The 26,854-nt window shown below is 55.8% G+C and overlaps 2 protein-coding genes across 5 annotated transcripts in view; both read right to left on the bottom strand.

The window, feature by feature from the left end:
* Nucleotides 1–23: 23 nt before the first annotated feature.
* Nucleotides 24–4,522, bottom strand: TOR2A (torsin family 2 member A). 2 transcript variants are annotated; one of them, XM_060014114.1, is made up of 5 exons: nt 4,364–4,522; nt 3,495–3,760; nt 2,568–2,743; nt 1,182–1,309; nt 27–900 (listed from the first exon to the last, which is right to left on the bottom strand). In XM_060014114.1, the coding sequence occupies exons 1-5, from the start codon at nt 4,512–4,514 to the stop codon at nt 656–658; spliced, it is 966 nt and encodes a 321-aa protein (XP_059870097.1). In that variant the 5' UTR covers nt 4,515–4,522; the 3' UTR covers nt 27–655. The 2 variants fall into 2 exon arrangements, with proteins under 2 accessions (XP_059870098.1, XP_059870097.1); XM_060014115.2 differs by lacking the exon at nt 1,182–1,309 and having other exon boundaries at nt 24–900.
* Nucleotides 4,523–6,159: 1,637 nt separating this feature from the next.
* SH2D3C (SH2 domain containing 3C) overlaps nt 6,160–26,854 on the bottom strand; it is a 31,653-nt gene continuing 10,958 nt past the window's right edge. For 2 of the 3 annotated variants that reach the window (XM_060014110.1, XM_060014111.1), the window contains 10 exons: nt 23,808–23,847; nt 16,608–16,736; nt 15,047–15,501; nt 13,620–13,744; nt 11,584–12,107; nt 10,544–10,659; nt 9,805–9,976; nt 8,877–8,988; nt 8,301–8,507; nt 6,160–6,762 (listed from right to left, as the gene is read on the bottom strand). In XM_060014110.1, coding sequence (XP_059870093.1) covers nt 6,587–6,762; nt 8,301–8,507; nt 8,877–8,988; nt 9,805–9,976; nt 10,544–10,659; nt 11,584–12,107; nt 13,620–13,744; nt 15,047–15,501; nt 16,608–16,736; nt 23,808–23,847 — 2,056 coding nt within the window. In that variant the 3' untranslated portion in view covers nt 6,160–6,586. Of the gene's footprint in view, nt 6,763–8,300; nt 8,508–8,876; nt 8,989–9,804; nt 9,977–10,543; nt 10,660–11,583; nt 12,108–13,619; nt 13,745–15,046; nt 15,502–16,607; nt 16,737–20,692; nt 20,847–23,807; nt 23,848–26,854 lie in introns of those variants that run through there. The other variant, XM_060014112.1, reaches the window with a different exon arrangement.

Here is a 26,854-nt window from a genome sequence, read left to right as displayed (position 1 = left end):
CTTCTTGCTGGGCTGCGGGCGATTCTGCCCCTACCACTGGCCACTCAGCAAGGCAGCCTCCTCCAGAGCAATGAGAACCTCAGCCAGCATTCCTCTGGTCCCGTGGCTAAATTTATTCCTCTGGTCCCATGGCTAAATTTATTGTATTTGTTCTCTTCGTTTACAAAATTAAAAACTTGAAAAGCCCAGTCCAAGTGGCAACTTGAGTCCCTCTGTTCCCAGAGACAGAAGTCTCAGCCTGGCTTTACGATACTGGGACATAGGGTGTGGGGTGGAGGGTCGGGGTGTGGTGCCCGAGCCAGGGCCGAGAGTAACAGACCAGAGAAGGAAGGAGCAGCCACGAGCCACCGTCCCTGAGTTAAAATTCACATTGTAAGAAGGCTCAGGCTGGAGCGTGAGGTCAAGGCTCATTGAAGTTCTGGGGCGACTAGCGGTTTCCCTGAGGAAGGAAGCAAAGGCCAAGATGCCCTCAGACCAGTGAAGAGGCCGGGGCCTGCCCTGCCCTTCTGTTTCATGGTAGCCAACAGCCCTCCTCATCTTCATATTGTGCTCTGGGCCCCAGGAGGCACAGGACAAGGGACCCTCTGGCAGAGGCCCCAGGGCTTTCCTTCACGGCCTGGCCAGATAGAGGAAGACAAGGATGCTGCCTGGAGAGTCAGAGGAAGAAGGCGATCCGGGATGCCACAGTCTTGCAGCCATTGGAGGAAAAGAGCTGCTCGTCCTCAGGGAAGAAGGTGGTGCTGTCCAGCACGGCCTGTACGACCTCATCCCTTGGCTCCAGGCCTAGCTGGGCCAGCTCGTTGAGCACACAGTGCTGCACGTGGTGCCTCTGGAGAGGTAGGAAGGGCACCAGGGCATCCAGGAGATGCTCTTCCATGATGCCGGAGCGCCAGAAGCCATCTGCAGGAAGGAGCGATGGGAAGAGGCTGTGCTTCACGGGGATCAGCTGGGCCCTGTCCACCCCCAAAGGAAGGAAGTGCAGGGACGGGGCTGGTCTTAAGCCTCCCAGCCACCTTCCAGGCACCAAAGCCTGGGCTGGGAAGTACCGGGTCAGTAGGCAGAGCATCAGACCTGGGAGAGCCTGGCCCACCCCAGGGAGCCCAGCCCATCCCTCCGTGTGATCTGGGTGTGAGACCTCAGCCTGGAAACCACCCTGGGGTGGGGTCCTTGGCCGAACTCACGGTTCGGGTTGTCCAGCACAGCCTGGGAGATAACCGGCTCCAGCTCCTGCACGCGGATCTCCTCGCGCTCCCGGCGGCTGCGCCATGCCTCCAACACCAGCTGGTTGATCTGCTCGCCGCCAGTGTTGCTAAAAACCACGGGGGACGCAGACAGTGAGGACAGGATATAGCCCTTGCTTCCCACGTGCCACCTAACGCGACCTGAGCCTGGGGGCCCAGCTCAGTGCTGGCAGGAGCCAAACCCACTCAAAACACCCCGGGAACCACTTCCCCTCTCCGGAGCTTGTGCCCTTAACCATGACCCCTGGAAGTTCGCCTATATGTGTCATACACTTTACAGTTTATAGAACACTTTTAGGTCCCTTACCGACTTTCCCTCACCCAGCCTCTAGGAGAACAGTGGGGCATTAAGATTGGCCGTGTTGGGGCTTCCCTGGTGGTGGCGCAGTGGTTGAGAGTCTGCCTGCCGATGCAGGGGACATGGGTTCGTGCCCCGGTCCGGGAAGATCCCACATGCCGCTGAGTGGCTGGGCCCGTGAGCCATGGCCGCTGAGCCTGTGCTCCGCAATGGGAGAGGCCACAACAGTGAGAGGCCCGTATACCGCCAAAAAAAAAAAAAAAGAAAAAGAAAAAGAAAAGATTGGCCCAGTTGTTCAGAAGAGGAGGTGGGAGCTCAGAGAGGTGAAGTGTTTTGCCTGAGGAAACAAAGCTAGGACTCTTAGAGGTGGGATTGAAACTCTAGTCCTGTTTTTCCCAGGCCTGTGTCCCCTTGGCCACAAAAGAGGGAAAACCCTTAGCCCAGCAGGGTTCCACAAAGAAATGAGGATTAAGAGACTGAGCCCGGGGAACAGTGGGCAGTGGTTAAGAACCTGCCTGCCAATGCAGGGGACACGGGTTCAAGCCCTGGTACAGGAAGATGCCACATGCCGTGGAGCAGCTAAGCCCGTGCGCCACAACTACTGAGTCTGCACTCTAGAGCCCGTGAGCTGCAACTACTGAGCCCGCGCCTAGAGCCCGTGCTCCGCAATAAGAGAAGCCACCACAATGAGAAGCCCCGCGCACTGCAACAAAGAGTAGCCCCCGCTCGCCACAGAGAAAGCCCGCGCACAGCAACGAAGACCTAACGCAGCCATAAATAAATAAATAAATAAATTCATTTATTTAAAAAAGAGAGAGAGAGACTGAGCCCAGAATGGGCTTTGAGAATGTCAAAGGGAAGTCAACCACCTTGAATGACAGTGTCACCAGTGAGGGTGTGGGGGACTCTGGGAAAGCCCAGTGGGCCTGGGGGAACAGTATTCTGTTATGGGACCACAGGCCAAGACTGGAGAGCTGAGACCTCTGACGAGTGTCCCTGCACCCTGCCCGCTGCAAAGCCGGCCCCACCTGATGAAGATGAAGATGGCTTTGCGATAGTTGGTCCCATAGACAACCCAGGAGGACCCCAGGAAAGGTCTCAGGACCTCTATCAGGCCTGGGGCCAGCTTGTCCATCTCATCGAAGAGGAAGAGAGAGCGGCTGCAGGCAGTGAGGTTTCCCTGGACCCAGCTCTTCAGATCCTTCTGTGGGAGAAAGGCAAGAGTATGAGGGTGTCTGGAGATGCTCCCCCAATCCCAGATTTCTTCCCAAAGCAAGAATTAATCTCCTTCCCAGGAAGATATGGTCTCCCAGAGAGTACCAATCCCTGAATGGGACTGATGGTGAAACTGTGGCCCAGAGAGGGGCAGAGACTTGTCCAAGCTCACACAGCAAGTCAGCAAGAGGACAGGGACTCAGACCCAGGCCTCTCACTTGCCTTTTCAGGGCTCCTTCCCCGACACCTACTGTTTTCTAAAAAAAGGGGAAGGCTCCTTCCTGCTCCCTGAACATTCCCAACAGAGTTGACAACTGAAACAGATTAGCCTGGAAAGTACCTTGCAATCAACAACAGTAGTAAGAGCTAATTGGATTTCCTGATTGCTTACTCTGAGCCTCGAATTGGGGCTAAGGGCTTTACAGACAGAAGATAATGCAGACTGTCTGGCAAAGGTAAGTGCTCAATAAATAACACCTGCAATTCTATAAGCCTACGTCCCTCACAACAACCCTGGCAGGTCGGTGCCACTACTGGCCCCCAGGAATTAAATCAAGAACTCCCTGCCGGGTGGTACCACCCCAAGCTTTGTTCAGGGTGGGTCCTGAGGGGTGAAGCTTCAACTGGCTGTGTGGCCTGGAGCAAGTGATTCCCCTCTCTGGGCTGAGGACTCACTCCTTCCCTAGGGTCCAGCACTCGACAGTGCAGGCGGATGGTGGTCCAGGACAAAACCAGCCTACCTTGTAGCGCTCCAGGTGGCCGGGGTGGGGGAAGTGGATGACCGGGGAAAAGTGGTGCACGTGGGGGCTGCGGAGGCCACCCCGGAAGAGGTAGTGTGCCAGCAGGGAGGTGACATAGGACTTGCCGGTGCCAGTCCAGCCATGCAGAGAGAGGACCAGTGGCTTGGTGGGGGCTGGATCCTGCACGAAGGCCTTCAGTGCCTTCACCACCAGCGCCCTGGCCAAATGCTGGCCCGCCAGGTGCTGTGCCAGGTCACACTCCAGACCTAGGGCCACAAGGACAGTGTCAGAGCTGAGGACACACACCCGCCACGGAAGAGCTCCAGGAAGGAAGTCATGTCTGGAACCTGGTCTGGGGATCCGCGTTCTGGGACGTTTTCACAGGCTGTCTGCGGAAAGGAGTGCGGCCCTTGGGGTCTCGGCCGCAAGAGTCACCCTCAGGCCTGACTCAGCTCAGCAGCGTCCCCACCAGATGGCCCTCTGGATTGCGCTCAGCCCTAAGTGGGCGCGAGCTGTCAAGAGGGTCTGCCCAAGACTCCCGCCCATCTCCAAGGCAGGCTTCTTCCTTGACGGCCAGTCCAGTGCGAGGTCTAAACTTCCCCCCAAGGCCCTGCTGTCAAAGACCTCTCTCCACCCTGGCAGGGCTCTGCCTGGACCCCAAACAGGCATCCCCAAACCCTCGCCCCAAGTCCTGTGCCCCAGGCTCTCAGGGTCCCTCAACGCCGGGCCCACTTCTGGCCCTGGCCGTCCGGAAGTCTGGGGGTCCCACCCTCGGTTCTACTCTCCAGGTCCGGCGCCGGCGCACCCCCGGGGTCCGAGGGCTCCCCGGTCCGCCGGCCGCTCCGGTCCGGGCGCCCGCGGCTGCTCACCCTGGAAGTCGGGCCGGAAGTCACATTCGCAGAAGGCGCCGAAGTTGCAGCGCAGCGAAGTCAGGTCCCAGGCGGCGGCCGCGGCCGAAACCAGCCCGAGCAGCCCGAGGAGCGAGCCCCCGGGCCGGCAGCCGCGCCTCACAGCCGCCATCCGGGTGAGACCGGAGCTGGGTCTGTGGCCGCCCACCTCCTCTCCCGAGAACTACAACTCCCGAAATGCATCGCTCCGAGGCAGCCATCGCCTGTGGCCTACAACTCCCGGCTCCCTTCTCTCCCCTCTCAAAGGCCCTCCTGGTCTTCCCTCTGCAGGCCCGGAAGGTGGCCTCCAGGGGGAGCCCGCGAACCGTCCAATCCAGGACTGCGGGCTGAGTTTCCATGGCCACGGTAGGGGACCATCACAGTAGCTCCGAAAGAATAATAAATGAAGGATTATGACCACAAAGGGTGACATAATAATAGTAGCAAAAACTTGTGCGGCACCTTACACCTTGCAAAACACCTTTTCTGTGCTCTTTTTTTTCCTTTTATATGATTAAAGAGCGCTAATAGCTTTTGGTGAGCACCTACTATGTACCGTTAACGTTAGGTGCCTTATGTATCTTATGATAACAGTACCTGTCATATAGAGGAATGGTGATATTTCAGTGAGGTACAGGCACGTGAAGTGTTTTGGCTCACAAAGTAATGAATAAATGATCACTGAAAATACATTATGGGACTTCCCTGGTGGTCCAGTGGTTAAGACTCCGTGCTTCCACTGCAGGGGGCGCGGGTTAGATCCCTGGTCAGAGAACTAGGATCCCGCATGCCGCATGGCGCGGCCAAAAAAAATCCATTATGTATGAAACATGGCAGTCCCTTACCTAGCAGCTACCATGCATTAAGTGCTTTAACAGCAACCCAAAGGGATCAGTTCTGTTACTGTCCCCATTTATTGAGGAGGAACTTAGGGCCCAACAGGGCCCCCTTATCCAACACCACCAGCTAGTGAACTGGGCCCAAGTCTGGCTGCTGCCAAAGATCTAATGCACTGTCATCCATCCTCTGTTGGTCAAAGGATTCATAAGGTAAAGGACCCCAGTAGTTTCAAATTCAGTGAACAGGGTCCCCAGGCCTCCAGCCTGGCCTGGAATCATGCTGATCCACATTGCCTACCTCCCCTACCCATGAAAACAAGACAACTGCTTTCATGGCCCTCCTCAAAGATTTCCTGCGTCACCCACCTGACACACACACACACACACACACACACACACACACACACACACACACGAAGACTTCTGGGGCCACGTTTCAAAACTTGAAAAGAAATTAGTAGTTCCCACTGTTGAGAAAAGGAAAGAACTCCAGGCGAGGACACCCAGGTTCCAGGCTTCCTCATTCTGCTGCTGTGACCCAGGGCAAGTCCCTTCTCCCTCCAGTTCTGTTTTCCTGAGGGGAGCTGGAATCTTAGATTTCATAAAGCCCTTCCACCCAAACATCTAGGATCCTGGGTTGTACATTTGCGGGATGCTTTGCTGTGGCTGCTGAGGCAGGGAGTGGGGAAGGAGCAGGGCAGGTCAGTATTTCTCCTACTGGTTGGAATTAGCTGTTGATCTCCCTCCTGGTCTGTGAGCTCCCCCAGGACAGGGACTGGGTTTTAAGAACTGGCTGTAACTCTGGATCCTGGTACAATCTGGAATGTTTCAAGTGCTGAATAAGTATTTTTTGAATGAATTTTTCCACCTTTCACCTGAGAAAAGACACTTCCTTCTACCCCAAAGCCCCCTGAGAGACAGAAGAAAGAGTCATAAAAGTTTATTATATGAAAGAAAGAACACGGCTTCTGTACATCTATTTACAGAACAGACAGATGTATTTACAGCCAGAGGGAGGCATTGGTGTCAGTGAGGGGGCGGGGGCAGGTGCCTGGAGAAGAGTGAGGAGGTGTGAGAAGCCTCCCGTGGCTCAAATACAGGGCACCTCAGCAGGAAGGGGAGAAGCAGAAGCTGGAGGGAGAAACAGGGGTTCCAGTTCTTCCTGAAGGAAAACTTGGTGAGTGAGTAGCAGGTGGGATGGAGCCCAGAGTCCACGTAGGACCCTGGAGGTGCAAGGGAGATCCTGGAGTTGAACCCAGAACGTTCTCGGGCTGATCACAGTGTCCCTGGGGTGCTCTGGGGAAAGGTCTGTGCCCTTCTGTCCCTGTTGCTGCCCGCAGCTGCAGAGGGGAAGGGTCCATGGGGGTCACAGCTCGCTAGAGCGGACGGCAGGCTCCAGTTTGTGGGACAGGGCGGTGAGGACCTTGTCGAACTTCTCATAGCGCCGGGCCTGGCTGCTGCTGGCGCCCTGGCTGCCCCAGAGAAGGCGCATCTGGAACTCGGTGCTGAACACCTCGAGGAGCTCTGGCCGGGCCTGGAACCCTGCAGGGTGGGGCACAGGGGTCAGGGAACCACCATCCAGCTGCGGAGGCTGGGACTCCTGCTCGGAGCCACCACATGCCTCAGGGCCTCATTCCAAGGGACCTCCCCCCACCTCCACCAGGGATCCCACAAGGTTTGCTGATGAACATGACCAAGCAGTTTAGCACCCAGTCTTTGTCCTACTATTTGCAACATCTAATTTAAAAATGACTAGAAGATAAAATATTAAAATTAATTTGGGGGCTTCCCTGGTGTCGCAGTGGTTGAGAGTCCGCCTGCCGATGCAGGGGACACGGGTTCGTGCCCCAGTCCGGGAAGATCCCACATGCCGCGGAATGGCTGGGCCCGTGAGCCATGGCCGCTGAGCCTGCGCATCCGGAGCCTGTGCTCTGCAACGGGAGAGGCCACAACAGTGAGAGGCCCGTGTACCAAAAAAAAAAAAAAAAAAAATTAATTTGGGGGGGAGATTTTTCTTTTCTCTTTTGTATTTTTCTGCAAATTCCAAAAATTTTCCTAAGAAATGTGTATATATTTTGTAAGTAAATGTAAAAAAGTAGTTTCTTTTTTGTCCTTTCTGAAGAAGAAAGGCAGGAAAGACACATGCCAGATGCTCACGGCATTTACCTCCAGGTAATTGTTGGTGATTTGTTTTATCTTGGTTTTGCTCAGCTGTTATTTCCAATTGGTCTACAGAGAACTTTTGTGACTTAAATACTGCCTAGAAAAGTAAAAGATGGATTATCTGAAGACGCTATCTCTCTGCTCCTTCCACAAGGAGGAGTTCTACTTTTTTTAAAATTAATTTATTTTATTTTATTTATTTTTGGCTGTGTTGGGTCTTTGTTGCTGTGCGCGGGCTTTCTCTAGCTGCGGTGAGCGGGGGCTACTCTTCGTTGTGGTGTGCGGGCTTCTCATTGCGGTGGCTTCTCTTGTTGTGGAGCACGGGCTCTAGGTGTGCAGGTTTCAGTAGCTGTGGCTCGTGAGCGCAGGCTCAGTAGTTGTGGCTCGCGGGTTTAGTTGCTCCGTGGCCTGTGGGATCTTCCTGGACCAGGGCTTGAACCTGTGTCCCCTGCATTGGCAGGTGGATTCTTAACTACTGCGCCACCAGGGAAGCCCAGGAGTTCTACTTTTTGACTAGACTGTGAGCTCCTTGAAGGCAGGGCAGGTCTGCCTCAGCCCCAGGGCCCCAGGCCGAGTGCTTTGTAAACAACCTTGTAAAGTAGGCCTGCTAGGATGCCCACTTCACAGATGAGAAAGCTGAGGCTCAGAGAAGCTAAGATACACAGCTATGGTGCTCTCTGAATCATCTCTTTGTCCCCCGCACCCAACCTGGAGCCTGCCACTAACAACTGCTGGTCAGACTGCTGAATAGGTGAAGAAAACGGGTGAGAAAAAGAAGTCAGGGGAACATGCAGGAAAGAGGGATGGAGAAATGTGAAGGGGTGTTTGGAGGAGAGGGGAGAGCAAGTCACGTGGAGGGAGGCCCAGGCTGGCAGGATCAGTGGCGGGATCGCCCGCAGCTGCGACCCGTGACTCACCCTGCAGCTTGACCTCGGCATTGGTGTGATACAGGCCGCCGTGGTGTGCCACGGTGCGGGCAGCCTCCAGGTGGGCCAGCACCACCTCCACGCCGTGCTCTGTGCTGCCCCAGGGCTCGGGGCCCTCGGCCGGGGCGGAGTCACACTCCAGCAGAGTGATGAGTGGCAGCACGTGAGGAAATGTGGTGTTGCTCAGCGGCGGGCCTTCTGCAGGGAGGGACACACGGTGCTCAGAGGTCTCCGAGGGCCCAGCCATCCACCAGGGTCCCAGAAACCGAGGATGTTTTAGGGGAAAGGGCCTGCCTGAGGTCCCAGAGAGAGCCCCCAGGGATTCTGACTCCTGAGACAAACCCTTCGGATTCCTCCAGCTGAACCCACTGCAGCCTTGGCCGAGCTCAGGGGCTGAGGCTGGACCTGGACGTGGCATACACGGTTGCCAGATGCAGAAAGTGAGTGGGGGGACAGCCTGCACAAAGCTCAGTCAAGCCCTCATCATCCTCCCCACGGGGAGAGTCTTTGCTGGCCCAGAGAGGGCTGGAACCTGTCCAAGGTCACGTAGCCAGGTGGGAGAGGTACCTTTGCCTTCATTGAGGCTCTTGAGAAATGGCTTGAGCTTCTTCTCGTAGAGGATGGCTCCCTCTGTGTGTCGCTGCCGCAGAGTCACCCATGTCTGCTCCAGCCGGGCAATCTGGGGAGACCAGACTGTGAGCGACCGGCCAGGGAAGGGGCCTGCTGGGGCCACAGGCCACTCTGCCCAGCGGACACCCAAATATGGGATAATAATTATTAGTATAGTCACCATTCATGAATCTGGGACAGTGCTGACTGCTTTTCACACGTTTCCCATGAAGCTCTCCCAACAACCCATTTTACAGATGAGGGAACTAAGGCTCAGAGAGGCGAATGACTTGCCCAAGGTCATGCCAAAAATAAGTGGCAGAGCTGGGAGTTGAGCCACTGCTCTGGGATCCTGCTGTCACTGTTGACGAGGCAAAGGAGAGGAAGTGTAGTGTGGATGAGGTCCAGGCTGTGAAATTAGACAGACCTAGTTTGAATCCCAACTTTTTCGGCCTCTGAATGTGACTTTAGGCAAGTACTGCTCTGCCTCAGTTTCTCCATAAGTGAAATGAGAACAGTAAAGGCACTCCCTTCATGAGACTTTTTTTTGAGGAACTGGTGCTTCTAAAGTACTCGATGTAGCGCCCAGCATATAGTCGGTGCTTGCTAAATGAGTGCCGTTTTATATTTATTCTTTAAACTCATATAATGCTCCTCATTCATTTTACAGGTAGGGAAACTGAGAGCAGGGAAAAGGGAAGACTTTGTCTGGGAGCAGGTCAGCACTTAAACGACTCGGTGCTCCCAGTTACCCTGTCACCAATGCTGCCTAGAAGGTCACAAAGTTCTTCCTGATTCAATATACAGCTATCCCAAAGGAACACATCCTAGGGCTCCTCCGGATAGAGACTAGCTTATGCCCAGCTCTGTGTGGGCCCCTCAGTACCTGGGCCATATCCAGGGCGCCCATGACTGCAGCGAAGCTGAACATGTTTCCCATGGTCCCCCGAAGCTCGGCCGCCAGCTGGATGGTCTTGTGCAGAAGAGCTGCCCGCTCCTCAGCGGAGCCCGCGCAGCCCAGAATGTCCACGGCCAGCATGATGGACATGGTGTGGAACCTGTCGGAGCAGCCAGGTCAGAGGGGCGGGGCCAGGGACCTAGGGTTGGGGGTCCTTGTGGTTGAGAGCTGAGGGGCGGAGGGCAGAGCCCAAAGCGAGAGATTGTAAAGGGTCAATGAGATTAGGGGGCGCGGCCAGAGTGAGGAAAAGCAAAGTTAAGGGCTTCTGATTGGTCAGTATAAGTCAGGGGGCGGGGCCAGAGGCCCTAGAGCGCCAGGCTGAGAGGCTTGTGACCGATCAGCGGAAATCATCGGAAATCATCTGGTAGAGCTGTTCTAAGAAAGAAAGGGAGAGAAGCCAGAGCTGATGAGAGGGTCAAGGCTCACAGATTGTGATCGGTCAAGAGGATGCAAAATGTGAATTCGGAGATAAAGGACTCGGTCTTTGGGAAACCAAGATTACTAGGAGCTGGATATGGAGAAGGAGCGATTGGTCAATGGGATAGGGGGCGTGGCCAGTATCCCTGGGAGCCGGGGTGAGAGACTGTGATTGGCCAACCGGCCACAGCGAAGGGCCGCGCGGTAGCCCAGGGGGTTCCCCGCGAGTCCCCTTGTGTACTCGCCTTACCTTTCCAGCAGGTCTAGTCGTAGCTGCCGGCCATGGGGGAGAGTGAGCAGCTCCATGCCCCAGCGGACTCCCATTAGGGTCTGCATCTCCTTGGTAACGCCCAGTATCCTAGCAACCTACAAGGACGCCCAGAGGGCTGATTAATTTTCTGTCACGGCTAGCTCAAGCCATCTGGGAGTCAGGGAGCTTTATCTTGGAGGGCAGCCTGGCTGGGAGGCTGGGTTTGAATTCCAGCTCTACTGCTAACCCTCTGACATGGAGCAAAATGAGCCTCATTCTCCCCATCTGTGAAACGCGGGATAAATGGGAAAATGCCCAGAAGTGTCTGACATGGGCCAGAGGTGCCCAGGACACCCTTATTCCAGAAGGCAAACCTGAGGTCCGGTGGGGAAAGGGCTTGTCCAAGGTCACACAGTGGGCCTAGACCCCAGGGCTGCTCCCTTCACGCCTAGCACTCTTCACAGAGCTACCTCTCAGCACTGTTTCTTTTCTTGCTTCTTGAGCTCAGAGACCAGTGCAACCAAGCAGTCAGTGCCCTCCCGCCACAAAGTTCAGAGAGAGAAACTGAGACTGAGAGCAAGTCAGGGTCCTTAGATGGTCAAGATCCATTCAAAGCAAAGGCCCAGGCATTCACAATTTATGGACCTAGGCAATGAGTTTTGTCCACTAGGGGGGGTGGACACGGGAAGTCGGGCCTGTTATATTCCCTGGACCAGCCAGACTGACTTCCACCAGGCTCAGAAAGTGTCCCAGGCAGCCAGACGCCACTGGCTTTCAGGACTCCTCGGTTCCAGTGCCAAACTGACATCTGGAGGAAGCAAGAATATCTCGGTTTTTGCTTTTTTTAAAGGAGAAAATTGGGGCCCAGGTAAAGTGATTAGTCAGAGTCACACAGCAAGTGAAGGATGGCCATGAAGTCAGAATCCAGGCCCATTCGCTATACTTGGGAATTTGGGGCCAGCTCCTCACCACCCTGACCCCTGTCCCAAAGCCAGAGGATGGAGGTGCTCCTCCTGCCCCAGTGTGCACCCAGCACCTACCAGGCAGTCAACCTTGGTGACATGCTGGGCCAGCGTCCGGGCATCGACCTCTGCCAGCAGCTCCTTGACTTTACGCAGGAGGCCCATCTCCAGTGGCCGGTTATCTTTGGGGATCAGTAGTGACTGGAAGGTAGCCGGGTTGAAGGAAGAGGTGGCTTCCACGATGGGGACTGTGAAGGTCCTACCCCAGTCCCCTTCGGGGGCCCCATTTTCTGACAGTTCCTTAAGCCTCTCCCCATAGCTCCTGGCCTGGCGGCTGGAGGCCTCGGCTGCTGCCCACTCTCGGCTGCCACGGACAGGAGGCTGCAGCTGGCAGTAATGGCCAGAGTCCGGGTCGCTGTAGCTGCTGAGCGACGGTGATGGGGAGGCCTCGCAGCGGGTGTGGGGGGGACTGGAGTAAGGGCCCTTGTCTGACTCCCCGGCACTTCCAGGACACAGCTGGGGTTCACTGGAGCGGCGGGTGACAGGGGAGGCAGGCAGCGCTGTGGCTGAGGGGGCGGCAGGGGCGGTGTGGACACGGGTCACTGCAGGGAGATAAAGAGAGAGGACTAGTTTCCATGACTCCGCACGCAGTGAGGTTCCCCCACCCCCTTCCCAAGGGACAGGCTCCATCCACCCTACATGGGTGATAGCCCCACCTCCCTGGACCCAGGCCCAGCCCAGCGGACTCTGGCACACTGACCAGCTCTCAGTGGTACTCTGAAATTACCTGGACCCCAGGAGTCTCACTTTCCTACCCTAAGGCTGCTGTAGCCTTGGGGAACGACGGGGCTACCTGAAGGAGCTTTCCGTGATTCAGAAAAGCTAAGCACTTGCTGGAGTTCATCGTATGGAATTATTTCTCAATGAATTAGTAATAACAATTTATTGAGTACATGTGTCCTGGGAACTGGTGACATGCTGGAGATATACCAGTCAAAACAGTAACCATCATCCAAAATTAGAGGTGATGTTTATTGAGCTCTTACTGGCTACGAGATCCTTCTCTGCACATTAGTCCGTTTAACCCTCTCAACATCCTGTGCGTCAGTACTTTTATGATCCCCATTCTCCAGATGAGAAAACTGAGGCTCAGAGAGGCCAGCTGACCTGCCTGAAGTCACCCAGCCAGCAAAGCATAGAGCTGGGATTTAAAACCAGGTGTTAAGTCCTCACTCCTGGGTACTTCCCTGAGCAGCGTTGCTTAGAAATTGTCCGATAAATAATTTGTGGCAAGGCATTTTAACATTTACACCCAAGGGTGTTGTTTTGAAGGCAAGGTGGCAGTTATGACAAGCTGGCAGGCCCGTGTTTAGAGAAGAATTTGTGACAACCCATATAGACAGCAACATGGCAACAGTGTCTCCCAGCAAAGGTTCCTCCCGGGATGCACCTCTGTCTGTGAGCTTTTCCTGCCAGGTGGGCAATATGCAGTATGGCCTGTTGAAAACACTTGTTTTCTTCCAGAAGTGAACTAGTGGCATGTTTCTACAGTAGAAATTTTCTTTGTATTTAAAAAAAGCACAGCGCTCTGTGCTTCCTGCTCAATTTTGCTGTGAATCTAGAACTTTTCTGAAAAAGTCTATTTAAAAGACTAAAGCAAGCATGACGAGTCCGGTCTGAGCCCACCATTTGGAATCCGGGACGCATTCAGTCCCAGCCAATGCAGGGCCTGGCAGAGCACCACACACGGAGGCACTTGACCAATGGGGGCTGAGTGTTGCTGACCACACGCACTTCACAGCACTGGAGCCAGATTCAGTAACATTCAGGAGAATGCACTGGAAACCACATGCACAGTGCCTGGTACCCAACAGGGGCTCAATGAGTCGTTGCAGAATGAACAAGCCATGGATATGTTTTGCACGTCAACATCGATAGTTCTGCTGGCAAGTTTTTAGTGTCAACTCTTGCAGGGCATTGCTCTCAGAAAAGAGGTAGAAACACACATGATCACACACTATAACAGAAGTCGTCAAAGATAGTGCACACGTGCGCACACAGGGCTACTCCCACCAGATCCCCCCACCTGCCCCTACCCCCACGGCTGGACATACCGGTACTATAGGCAGGGGAGCTGGGGCTCTCAGAGATGGGGGACACGGGAGAGTGCAGGTCTGGGATCTGGTCCATGCTGAGTGCACAGTTGCGGATGGATTCCCGGGGGTGGGGCAGTGATGTGCTGTGGAGCAGACACCTTCATGAGCAGAGATCCCAGAGGTCAGGGTCCTCAGCTAGTATTAGGACCCCCACCTCTGCCTCCATCCAAGATCTGCTGAACTTCAAAGGCAGAAAAGGCTTGGAGATTATCAAGTCCAACCTCCCAACTGACAGGTACAAAAACTAAAGCCCAGAGGAGGAAAGGCTTGTGCAGTCCACAACCTGCACAACTGTTCTCTTCCCTGGGAACCTTGCCCCCAACTTGCAGAACAGTCTGGGGAGAGGGGCTAGCAGGAAAGGTGGGCAGGCCAAGGGAGCCAGGCCCACCAGCCTGGCCCCTCCTCACTGCTCCCATACTATACCCAGGATGCCTTGGGCTCACATGGCCTGTGGATCCTGGCACCGTTTTGATCACTGGTTCCAAACCACAGGCCAAGTGGCTACTCCCCACAGGGTACCCAACCAGTGATTCCTTGGCTGACAGCACCCAGCCCAGGCCCAGGGAGATGGGACCTATCCAAGTGCTGGTGGCACAGGATGGCAGGTCTTGCTGCAAACAGCCAGGGAGGCCATAGAAATTAGGGGCACAGACTTCGGAGTTGAGGGCCTGGGTTAGAATCTGGGTCCTACCACTCTCTAGCAAGCGGCTGCCCCTTTCCAAGCCTATTTCCTCATCTACAAAGTAGGGGCATGGACAGAAGCCACCTCCCAGGGGGACGTGGGAGTCACTGAAGTTGGGCGCAAGAGCACCAGGAGAGGGCCAGGTACACAGTAGGGCCTCAGGAATGATTGGCTGCTGTGGCTTTTCCTGGGATCAGTGCCCGGTGTCACCTAGCCCCAGACAACTGGGTGTCATCAAAAATGTCGCTGAGAACATTCCATTCCCTGTGCAATGGCTTGCATCCTGCAAAGCCCTCTGCCCTGATGCCCACCTTGGCCTAGTTTGGTAGGGTGGGGTGGGCTGGCAACCAGGACCAGGCCCCTGCCTGGGACAGGACAGCACCCAGGGCTCCCCCTAGGCCAGAGAGGGCTTTCTGAGTGAGGGCCTTTTATAGGTAGGAACATGGAGGCAAGAGAGGAGGAATGCCAGGGCCAAGGGTGCACAGCTAGCTGTAGCAGAGCTGGGATGGCAACCTGCGCTCCAGACTTCTACTCAGCACAGCCTGAGCTTCCTCCTGTCCTTCCCCACACACCAAGGCTCCAGGGTAGTCATAGCACCTCAGACCCGTGTGACTGGGCCTCCCCTTTCTCACCCGCACTCTCATGACCAACACCCCCATTTGACAGATGGGGAGCCTGAGGCCTAGCATAGGTTCTCACTCACCTGGTGGGGCAGCCATCACTGCGGGTGACCTTGTCGGCGGTGAGCCCGTCGGTCATGGTGACGCTGCGCCGCTTCACGTGGCTGCCCTTGGGGCCTGAGGGGCTGGCGGGGCTGGCAGCCTTGCCACCGCCCTGGCCCAGGCCGTAGCAGGCCTCCAGGTAGCGCAGCGGGAAGGTGCGGTTGACGGGGCAGTAGATGATGGCTCCACTCTGCTCTGACACAGCCTTGCGGCTGCCCACGTGATACCGCACAAGGGCCGGCACGTGGTCGAAGCTCTCCTGCTCGAACAGGTACTGGATGTGGGTGTAGCTCTCACCCGCCTTCACCACCACCTTGTTGATCTTGAAGTGCAAGGCCTGGTTGCGCCAGCGGCAGGTGAGCACATAGTCGCCCAGGCTGGTGAGCGAGTCCCGGATGAGGAAGTCACCATTGCGCTGCACCAGAGTCTCGGAGACCTGCGAGAGGCAAGGGTCAGGCTGGGGCGGGGCAGGGGCAGAGAGGGCCAGACCCGGGATCTGGGGGACACAGTGAACAGAGATATCTGAAGCTTGGGAGTTGCACCCTCTGACCCAGATTCAGAGGGTGCAACTCAGCCAGAGGCCCTGGGTCCGGGAAACAGAGGCTCAGGCGTGGGAGGACATAACACCCTGGGATGGGGGTCGCCATGATCTGAAACTCAGGTCTCAGACCTACGCCTTCTCAGGTCTCACGTTGGGCAGAGTGGATTCTCAATCCTCATTCCTCCTAACACCCAGTGCTCTGGCACATCTCTGGGCCTTTGTACCTCAAGCTACTTTCTCGGCCTGGAACATCCTTCCCATCCTGCCCACCTGGTGAACTCCTATCCATCTCATAATGGCCTCTCTCCTCAGCACCCCTTCCTCGGGGCAGCCCACACTCCCTGCTGGGTGCTCCATTCTTGCACTTCTCCCACTGGGCTCTGACGGTCTGCCTGCCTGTCAACCCCTACCCTGGGATACCAGCCCTCAAGGGAAGCCACCACCTATTTTATCTCTGCATCCTTGGTGCCCAGCACAGGACCTGACAGAGCTGATACTCGACAAAGATTTACAGCATGAATGTAAAAGGGAACAGGTGACTATCAGCCTCAGCCCAGAAATTCAACTTTGTCAAAATTGAGCAGCCTAAGGACTGATATGCACTGACCAAACACACAAGAGGCTGATGTATAGACCTATAACAATAACAGTAAAAATAATCGTAGTAATAATAACAACCACCACCATAAAGGACAACGTTCATTGAGCTCACTGCATGTCAGACATCGTGTTAAGAACTTCACATGCACTAGTTCATTTAATTCTCACAACCAACCTTTAAGGTAGGCACTATTATTATCCTCCATCTTATAGATAAGGAAACTGGGGCTCAGAGAGGTGAAGTGACTTGTTCAAGGTCACACAGTCAGTAAATGGCAGAACTAGACCTCATCCCAGGCTACTCTGATTGAACCCACCAAACAATAGTCAGAGCTTCTCTGGGCTGGGGCTGGCCGAGGCGGTGGGTCTAGGGCTGAGGTCCCAGCTCGGGGCCCGCTCACCTCACGGGGGATGCGGCCATGGTACCAGGCGTGGCTGCGGAGATCTGTGCTGCTGAGTTTGAGCTCTTCCTCCAACTCTTTGTGCAATTTCTCAGGCGATGAGTCCAGGATGTACTTCTCCTTGGAGAACTGGGCAGGAGACAGCAAAAGTTGGCATCCAAACTGAAGCCCCTTCCTCCTTCCCTCCCAACCTCCACCACCCCAGGTGAACTCATTCCATCCTGGGACCCTGGGAACACTTAGGCACAGATCCTCACGCAGGAGTCCCTATCCCAGCAGGAGTAACGGAATCTCAATTAAATCCACCAAAAAGTGCCTACTGTGTTCTAGGCTCTGAACTATGTGCCAGGGTAGATAAGTCAATAAATAAACCTGTCCTCAAGGAAGCTCCTAGTCTAAGAGGGGAGGCAAAAGCGACATGAGCATTTGAGGGACTTCCCTGGTGGTCCAGTGGTTAGGAATCCACCTTCCAATGCAGAGGACGCAGGTTCGATCCCTGATCAGGGAACTAAGATCCCACATGCCGCAGGGCAGCTAGGCCACGGGGCAACTAAGAGCACGCTTTAGAGTTTGCGTGCCACAACAAGAGAGCCTGTACACTGCAACTACTGAGCCCGCATGCCACAACTAGAGAGAATCCTGTGCGCTGCAACTAAGACCTGACGCAGCCAAATAAATAAATAAATATTTTTAAAAAGCGACATGAGCATTTGAGGTCAGCACCACAACACTGGACAGCGGCAAAGTGCCGAGTAGCTTTTCAAAGGGAGGAGATGAAGTCTAGGCCAGGTGGAGTGGTCCAGGAAGACTTGCTGGAGGAGATGGCAATCACAAACACTCATTCTGCACCAAAGACACCAAACTGATCTTGAAGTGGAGGGAGGGAGGATTTCTAAACGTATATAACACAGCAGGTACCCAGGCAAAAGCATGGACAAAAATAGGGCTGAATGCACGAGGATACATTCTGGGACGGTGACTTATACAGGCGTCGAGGAGGCAGCTACAAACACGGTTGCAGGGCACCCCCCTGCCTAAAGACACCTGTGATGTCCTCTACAGTTCCCAAAGCCCTTTCTTCCTTGCTGTCTCAAGCAATCCTTGCTAGATGGGGAAACTGCAGCCCAGCAGGGAAGCCCGAGGTCACTCACTGGAGATAATGCTCAGGACACCCCCTTCCACCTGCCCAAGGGGGAGATTCCTGGTTTCCTGGTTACTGTGGCCTGGGGTTGGAGGCCTAAGAACAGGGGGAGGGGAGCCCCTGCTGCCAGGTGTGCCCCCACCATGAAGCCCAGCCCAATCCTGGCTGTCTTGCGAGTTCCCCAGGCCTCAGTTTCTTCCTCTGTAAAATGGGAACAATTGCAGAACCTACTTCACAGGATTGCAAGGATGAAAGGAGACAATACTCCAGAGCACTGCAACTAGCCCACAGATGTCCTTGTCACTGCCAGAACACGTAACATTGCTTCCTCTCCCTTCCCCCAATTCCAGACCGCAATGATGGCTGGTTCAGGACAGAAAGATATGGCCCAGACCTGGCCAAGCAGCAGGACAGATGAAGGGGGGCACTAAAGGGCAATCTCTCTCCAGGACCCGCTCCTCACCAGGGTCCAGCATCCTCTAGTCCAGTCCCTGCCTCCTCTGACATTTCACAGTTCTCAGAGCCTAACCCTGCTGCTCCATTCTCCACACCTCTGCTCCCGCTGCCTTGATTTACCTCAGTCTACACTGCTGCCAAGACATCGTGGTTCCCAGCTTCAGAGATATCTAGAGTCTCTGACTCCATTATTTCAACACTGAACCTCTACTCTGGGACAGGTCCTGTGCCAAGGGCTGAGCCCAAGGTCATCAGGACAGGCGGCCTCTGTCCTGGGGGAGCCACACAGATACTGACAAGCAACCCCAGGATCTCTGGATGTTCAGAGACGCACAGGGAGCTCCAGGAGCAGATGAGCATGTCCCTCCTCATCTGGTCAGGGTGTCCCTGAAGAAGTGCCGTCCCCACCGAGGCCGGATGGAGCCAAGCAAAAGCATCAGGGTGGGGACAGGCAGGTGGGCAGGAAAGAGCTCTGGGAAGACAGTGGCAGAGTCAGGGCCCTATAGGCAGAGCCAAGGCCCTGGGGGCGGGAGGAGAAGCTTCGAAAGGGCTGGGGGTGGCAGGGGCAGGCGCGGCAGGGCTGTGAGGCTGCCTTGGGGAGCTGGGGTTTACCCAGAGGCCACAGCAGAGCTGCAGAAGGTTTCTAAAGTGTTGGGGCAGGTTCCATCCACTGCATGGAGATGGCCTAGTGTTTTCCAGGCAATGGCAGGGGAGGGTGGGGTATGGGGATGGGAACTGGGGGAAGGGTGTTTACACAACCATTGATCAGGTGTGGGGAAGAGGGCGGAGGAGTCAGAGAGGATTCCAGGTAGAGAGCCTGGGAGGACAATGAGACACTCTCCAAGGTGGGCAAGGCTGGGGCAGGAGCAGCTTGGGGATGGGCCCATACAAATTTGGGCTTTGAGGTACCTGTAGGGCTCTGGCAACCGATGGTGGGAGTGGATGATGGAGATGAGTGCTCCAGAAAAGGCAAGGCCTGAGGATGGGGATTCTGTACATCCTCCGCCCAGGGTAGAAACCAATACCCCAGAAAGGCAGGGAGGTCCGGGGTGAACTAAGATTAGCTAACTCAGATACCTACACTCCTCCATGGGGTTCCCTATTCTTCAGGGTCCTGGCCCCTCCCCTATACCACACCACACCCTGGAGAGGGAACAGTGGAAGTCACAGGGGAGACTCCTCCTTGACAAAGAGCATGCAATTGAGAAGTTGCCCCAGTTCCACAGCTGGAGCAAGGGGGACAGGGGGCAAAGAAGGGGAGGGGCTGTGTGGTAAAGAACCTGGCCTCGAGACTCTGCCTGCCACTGTATGACCTTGAGCCAATCAGTTTCCCTTTCTGGGCCTGGGTAGCTTCATCTGTAAATGGTGGGTGGGAGATCGGGCTCCACTTTTCCAACCATAATCAATGGTCAGGGAGAACCTGGAGGGACAAACTTGGTCCTCCCACACACCTGAGGTTAGGGAACCCTAGGGTCTCTGTGATTCCTCACCTTCGACCCGGGGGTCCCTAGCTCCCAAGGAGGGTGGGTGCTGGGGCGCGAATGCAGCATCCCTGCTCCCGCTGCACTGCTATTGGCCAGAGATGATCTCACCGCCTCCCGGCCTGCGAGCTCCTGATTGGCGGGTGCGGGGATGCTGCGCTCAGCCGCCGGCGGGGCAGTCATTCAGGCGGGCTCGGAGCGTGTGTGAGCCTGGGGGAGCGCAGAGGTGATGCGCCCCGCGTCCCCCAGGGGGCTCGGGAAGCAAAAGCGCGGAGACCCCGAGTCAGGGTCTTAACCCCTTCTCACCAGCCGGTGCCCAGCAAGTCCCCTCTAGCTCCCTTAAGTCTCGCAACCCTAAGCAAAGCCATCCGCAGATGATGCTCCGCAGAGAGGCGGGGTCCGGGTCCTCCCCTCCACCCCCTTCCGTTTAACCCTTTCACCGCCACGGCGCCGTCCCGCACTGACCGGCCAGCTAGGCTAGGAGACCCGCGCCCGGAGCACGTCCAAGCCCACCTAGAGGGCAGGAGGGTTGCAGGCGCTCTGGCCCCAGCCTCGGCACCCGCAGCATCCCCTCAGCTTCCCACCCCTCACCCAGCCTTTGGACCCCGGCCCAGCGCCCCCGGTACAATGGGGAGTCAGGCTGCCCGGGTCAGCCGCAGGGGCCGGAGTGCTCGCTGGAGGACCGGCAGGACGCCGGGGACCTCATCTCCAGGTACCCAACGCCCCAGCTCAGCTCCATCCTGCAGAGGAGGCAGGACCGGAACGGTAGCCTCCGCAGCCCCGAGTCTCGGGAGTGGCAGCTGGACCCTCACCCTGCGGAGCGTCTGGGCGCCCAGAGGTGAGGTTGGGGCGACCCCGCCCCCTCCCGCAGCCCTCAGCCTGCAGCCCGCAGCCCCTGCCTGGCCGGACCCTGCGCGGCGTCACGGGCTGCGGCTCCCCGGTTCCGGGGGCGAGTGGCCAGGGGTCCCAGCCCGGAGCGCCTGGCGGGGGCCGAGCCGCCCCCTCACCTGCACCTGCACGAAGGAGCCGCGGTAGAAGCAGCAGGCGGCGGCCGACAGGGCGCTCCACAGGCTGCACCGCTCGGTCATGGTGGGGCCGGGCGGCCAAGGCCGGGACTGTGCGGGGGACGGCTGCCGGCGGGGCAGGGGCGCGGGACCGACCGGGCTGGGCACCGGCTGCGCTTGCCTCTCGGCGGCGCGATTACCTCATCGCCTTGTCGGGGGAGGAGCGGGGAGGCGGGGCGGGGAGACCCCACCCTCCTGCCGGCCCCGGGAGGGGAGGGGGCCATTGTTCCTCCCTCCGCCCGCCCCCGGCTCCCCGCCCCTAGCCCCCAGAGCTCCAGCCCCGCGCGCCCCGGCAGCCTGTAGTCTGGGGATGCTGAACGGGGGACCTGCCAAGGGGGGCTTCACGGGGGGCAGAAGGATGGGGTGGGGACCCCTGGGTCGGCAAGGGAGGGGGGGTGTCCTGCCGCCCCCACTCGTCTCACCCCTCACTGACCCGGAGCGGGCAGAGACTTTGAACTAAATCATATCTAAAGCTGGAAAAATCCCTGTATATGTTTGACCAAATCCTTTGTGGCCTCGGGAAATCTCCCAGAGCCCAGGATTTCTCATCTCTGATTTGGAATCAGGGACTCTGCTGGGAATTGCGGGATATTCCACTGACAGACTTGGGGGGGTGGGGAGGGCAGAGACTCAGTAAGGCTCAATGGTTTGGGAATCAATCTGGGTTCAACTAGCGGTGCCCCACCTCCACCCAACCAAGTCCCTTCTCCTGGAGCCCAGATTTACTCATCTGGAAAACATACCTGTGCTGACCTCACAGAACTCTTGTCAGCATTGGCTGAGCTGATGCATGTAAGTTGCCAGACATAAAACAAGTGCTCAGTAAATGCTTGCTATTGTTTTCAAGCTTAGTGTCTTAGAATCTGGACTTTTGGTCCTAGAATCATAGGCTCTTCCGCACAAAGGGAGTCATCACTGACTCTGCATCAGTCTGGCCTGGAGTTCAAATCCTTTTGACAGGCTGTGTGACCTTAGGCAGGTGAGTCCACCTCTCTGGGTCTCAGATATTTGATTATTTTCTGTAAATACATCTGAAGCTCTGAGCATGGAGTTTGGAGTTTTACGGTCTTGGAACTTTAGAATCCTTGCCTTAGAATCAAAGTACTCACATCACGATCTGAGAAACCCTGGAGCTCTGGAAGCTGAGTACGTAAGGTCAGGAATGGACTTTTGGTAACCGACTATTGATTCCACCCTCTTCTGAGGCTTGAAGCCACAACTAACATTGCTTTGAGTTCATACTTCAAGGGATTCTTTAATCAGCTCCAGTGAGCAGGTATTATTTCTTTTATAGCATTTTTAAATTACATTTTTCAGCCCAGTAAACTGAGGGAAAAATACAAAGCTAATCCTCACAGGGATCTCACTACCATCAGTGATGGGGATCTCATTACCTTTCCAGGCAGCTGGGATTTATGGGGTGCTGAAATATGCCCCTGTGTGGTCCACCACTGGCTTTGGTGCTGGTTCTACCTGAGGCCTCTGTCCCCCCTGTGGTGTCAGGGCTCGGGATGAGGAGCCAGGGCCCAAATCCTGGGAGCAGCTCCTGCTCAACTTGCTACAGCCCTGGGCTGCATTTCCCGGGCTCACTCAAGCTTGCTTTCTGACCGCGCCCACACTCTTACCTCTGCCTGGATCACTCTACCACCCATCTCTGCTTATCTTTATCTCCTTTCCAGCTTTCTGTTTGGAGAGAGGATGTTGGTGAATATTCCTGGTCAACTGCAATGGCTTGGCTTCAATGCCTCCTCCTCCAGAAAGCCTTCCTTGATCTCCCCATCCCCAGCTCCTGAGCTGAAAATCGTCCCCTACCTCTGGAGCGCCAATGGCTTCTTATCTGAGCCTTCTGGGGATGGTGGGAGACAGCAGTGTGAGCACTTCCCACAGAGCTCATTACTAGTCACTTACACGGAGCTTTACAGGCAGCATCTTGGGTGATGGAATGCCCTGGGGTCAGGAACCAGCCTGGCCTGCTCTGTTCCAGGCCCAGATCTCCCCTTCAGGGGCATGGACTCATTGAGCCCATAGCAACCCTGGTTTGGAAGCACCACTGTTACCCCATTTCATACAGGTGAACACTGAGGCTCAGAGAGGTGACACACCCAAAGTCATGTGGCAAATAAGTGGCAGATCTGGGACTAAAATTTGGGTCTGCTAAATTACAAAACACAAGCCCAAACCATTGTGTGGTTCTGCCCTGGTCCCCACATGGGCCAGGAGCCCTTGGAACACAGGGCCTGGCGCTCCTTGCCCTCTGCTGTGTGCTCCATACTCGGCAGGGGACCTGGCTCAGGGTGGGTGCTCCGGGGTGTGGAAGGCCAAGGGCTCTGTCCATGGTCTTGGCATCAAATAAACTTGGACAGCAATCCCAGCTCTGCCCTGCAGTAGCTGTGTGGTGGTGGGCAAGTCACTGCACTTCTCTGGGCCTCAAATTTCCCATCTGTAAATGGGCACAAGAAAGCCCTCACTGCCCAGTGATGAGGGAAGAAGTCAAAGACCTCATTTATGTAAAGAGCTCAGAAGTGACTCCCAGTGCTAGCAGCCTGCACAGGGCTCTGCACACAATAGGCACTCGAAATGTTATGTCGTGTTATTGTTATCGTTATTATTTCAAAACTGCATTTTCAACATTCCCAGTGCCCAGGACAAATTAAGCTCATGATCGATGTGACTGTGCCCATTATCTGTGATGAGGAACTGAGTCATCCTTTCCTGCTGCCACCTCCCGGCACCAGCACCACACGCTCAGAGACCAAGTGGGATTAGAGCCGGTCTTCGCAAGGAGCCACCCTTGGGGCCCTGTCCAGCTGGCAGCTGGATGGAGTCTGGTAGTAACAAACATTGGGAAGTCCTGAGTTTGGGGCCAGGAAAGAATGATGGAAGGCATGGGAAGAAGATGCTGGGATTGAAAGCAGACCCCACACGCTGCCCTGACTCCTAGACCTTCTCCTCCTGGGAACAGTCGGTGAGATCTGGCTCCTAACCAGGCCAGAAAAGGACTCTGCCCTTCCTGGAACAGACTCTGGGCCCTCCAGTGTCCCCTTCCGGCCCCTCTTACCTTCACATAGTCCCCGCCAGCCTCCGGCTCTCCAGTGGCCCTGGAAGGAGAGAAGAAAAGTGAGTGTTCCCAGCCCTGCCTGGCTCCCCAGCTGCCAGCCTCTGCCCACCTGCAGGCAGGAGGGGGCACTGCAGCTGATAGCATTTGCTGGAATCTGCTGGCTGGGCTACTCCTCCACTCTCCAGCTGTGCGACCCTGGGCAAGTACCTTCACCTCTCTGAGCCTGTTTCCTGTCTGTAAATCAGGGTAATGATAGCCTCTGCTTCCTCGGGTTTTCTCGAGGACTCTGGGAGCTGATGAATGTTATATGCTTAACACGGGGCCTGCTCCCTGAATTGCTATCTTCGACCAGCTTCAGGACGCTGCACTCCCCTGGTGTTCACTCCCCACCTCCTCCCTGACTCCACAGTTGGTGGCCCCAGGCTGGGCCTCAGCCTCCTTTCCTCCCACCCTACCCTCATTCCCTAGTGCAGAGTGACCCACCCAGTGGCACATCATGGTGCCATTGCTGGTGACATTTGGCTGCGGAATTGATCCCCTCCCCAAGAGGTGGTCAGGATGGGGCCTGGAGAGGCCAGAGGCTGCGGGTGGTTGTTTTTCCCAGGTGCCAAATAGATATCACCCTTCCTCGTGAGGGCTTCCGTGAGCCACTTCCCCCAGTCCTCAGCCTTAAAGGCCCTCCCTTCTCCGATGCAGCCTGGACCTGCCCCTTCAACACCAGACTCAGAAACCCAACTGCCTCCTTAGCATCTCCTCTCAGATGTTTGAAGTCATTTTGACTTTCGTATCCAAAGCAGGACTGCCGATCTCCCCCACCCCACGCCCCTGCTCCCCACATCCGATTCCCATCTCAGTTGATGTCAGCTTCATCCTTCTTGTTGCTTTGTTTGGCCCAAAACCCTGCAGTCCTCTGCACCTCCTCTCTCACTCACACTCCATGCCCAATTCATCAGGAAATCCTGTGGCTCTACTTCCAAAATAGATCCTGAGCACTTCTCTCCATGTGTCAACCCTGCCCCATCTGGGACGCCCTCTGTGTCCTCTGTGGAGCACACAGCAGCCTTCTCGCTGTGTCTGCCCTCACAGCCCTCTGCCACCCAGGCGGCTCTCAAGTGAAAAGCTAAGCAGATCTCGGTGCACAAAACACCCCCAAGCCTCCCATCTCTCAAAGAACAAAATCTAAATCCCACTCCATGGTCTGCAAATGGCTGGCCATGTAATTTATCAACTAAACCAAGACTTTTCTTCCCTTGTGAGAGTAAAGAGGGTGCCATTTTCATGCCAGAAAAACAAATGTAAACAGGCTCACGTGTTCCCCAACCTACAATGCCCTGTGTGGCCCTGGTGGTATCTGACTGCCCGCCTCATCAATTCCCACCCCCAAAATATGTCTCCCTCCCTCATTCTGCCCCGGCCACATTGGCCTCCTTGCCAAGCTCGTTCTTGCCACAGGGCCTTTGCACTTGCTGTTCCCTTGCCTGGAATGCTCTCCGCCCCACCCCACATCATCACACAGCTTGCCCCTCCCCCTACTTTATTTAGAGCTCTGCTTAATGTCCCCAACCCAGAGAAGCCTTCCCTGACCACCCTGCCAAGAATAGTCCCTTGTCCCTCACTCTCTGTCCTCAACCCTGCTTTCTTTTCCTCAGTCTCTGCCTGAAACAATCACTTTACATTTATTTGTTGACTCAGTTACCTGACGCCTCCCCTGGGGCACTAACTTTATATAGCTCACAGGTGAGCCCCCACCATGGTGCCTGGCACGTGGTAGGAGCTCAAGAACTCTTTATTGCTTAAGGAATGTATGAACAGTAAACCCTCAACCAGTATTCATCACTATTGTTATTATTAATTCTGTCAGGCTGGGCCCTGGTTCTCTGGCTGGCACAGGCCTCAGTATTGCCATCTGCAAAATAGGGAGGAAAGTCAAACATCAGGGAACTGCTTCCTCAAATACAGAAGCACCAAATTTAAATTTAAATGTGATAAATCTAATAAAATAAATTTAAAACAAAAACAGCTGAGCTAAAAACAAGACAAAACAAAAACTGTGGGTGAAGTATATGTTTCCAGGGCAGAATTCCATGCAGGGTTTCCCCCAGCTCCTGAGGCCAGGGGCTCCTCATTGAGATGCTGTCTGACAGTCCTCCCTGTTCTGACATTCCAGAGTTCCTGGTGCTAGCCTTCCTTCCTGCAAAGTCCTTGCTGACCTCTAACCGTAGTCCCTCAAGCTGCAGCCTGGCCCCAGCAGGCTCCCAAAGGTGTTTGGGTTCTCTCTGTCCAGCCGAGTTGGGAGTGGGGTGGAGAACAGACCCCTCCCCCTCTCACCACCCTGCTCTTCCTGGGTGAGGTGTCCCATCCCAGTGTTTCCGGCCATTTAGGTCCGGAAATCCTCCCACTGCTGGGAACAGATTGGCCAGGACACTGGGATCGCCTAGCACTTCCTCCTGCTTCCTGTCCACTTCCCCTCATGCTCTGGGCAGGAGCAGAGCCTTGGGGAGGGGGCGCCTGCCCCAGGGAGCAGGTGGGCTGAGGTGGCCAGAGCCAGTGGGGGTGCTCAGGCAGAGGCCCAGGCCCGGGAAGCTGAGGGCCTGGAGCCACCACCAGCACCCATCACCTCTCCCTGCCCCACTATAACACTCCAGGATTCCTAAGACATAAGGTGACCATGTTGGCTCACCACCCACTGACATCATTTGCCCAGACTATGGCCACCACCTCCTCACTGCCTCCCAGCTTGCATCTGTGTCCCTCTGACTTGTTCTCCCCCCAGCAGCCAGAGCAATCCTGTTAAAATGAGTCAGCTTACGACTTTCCTGTGCTCCAGCCCACTGGAGTGAGCCCCAGTTTCACTCAGAGTAAGAGCTGAAGTCCTGGGGACTTCCCTGGTGGCACAGTGGTTAAGAATCCGCCTGCCAGTGCAGGGGACACAGGTTCGAGCCCTGGTCCGGGAAGATCCCACATGCCGCGGAGCAACTAAGCCTGTGCGCCACAGCTTCTGAACCTGCGCTCTAGAGCCGTGAGCCACAACTACTGAGCCCGTGAGG

Source organism: Delphinus delphis, chromosome 6 (assembly GCF_949987515.2).
Source record: "Delphinus delphis chromosome 6, mDelDel1.2, whole genome shotgun sequence".
NCBI lineage: Eukaryota > Metazoa > Chordata > Mammalia > Artiodactyla > Delphinidae > Delphinus > Delphinus delphis.
The sequence above is the reverse complement of the archived record's forward strand: the minus strand, read 5'-3'. Positions and strand labels throughout refer to the sequence as shown.

What these genes read in the sequence shown, in the direction of transcription:
- TOR2A (XM_060014114.1), bottom strand. Translation starts at nt 4,514, where the DNA reads ATGGCGGCTGTGAGGCGCGGCTGCCGGCCCGGGGGCTCGCTCCTCGGG. An exon ending in GCCACCTGGAGCGCTACAAG is followed by an intron (nt 2,744 to 3,494) that starts GTAGGCTGGTTT and finishes TTTCTCCCACAG; the next exon opens with AAGGATCTGAAGAGCTGGGT. An exon ending in TGTGCTGGACAACCCGAACC is followed by an intron (nt 901 to 1,181) that starts GTGAGTTCGGCC and finishes TCCTTCCTGCAG; the next exon opens with ATGGCTTCTGGCGCTCCGGC.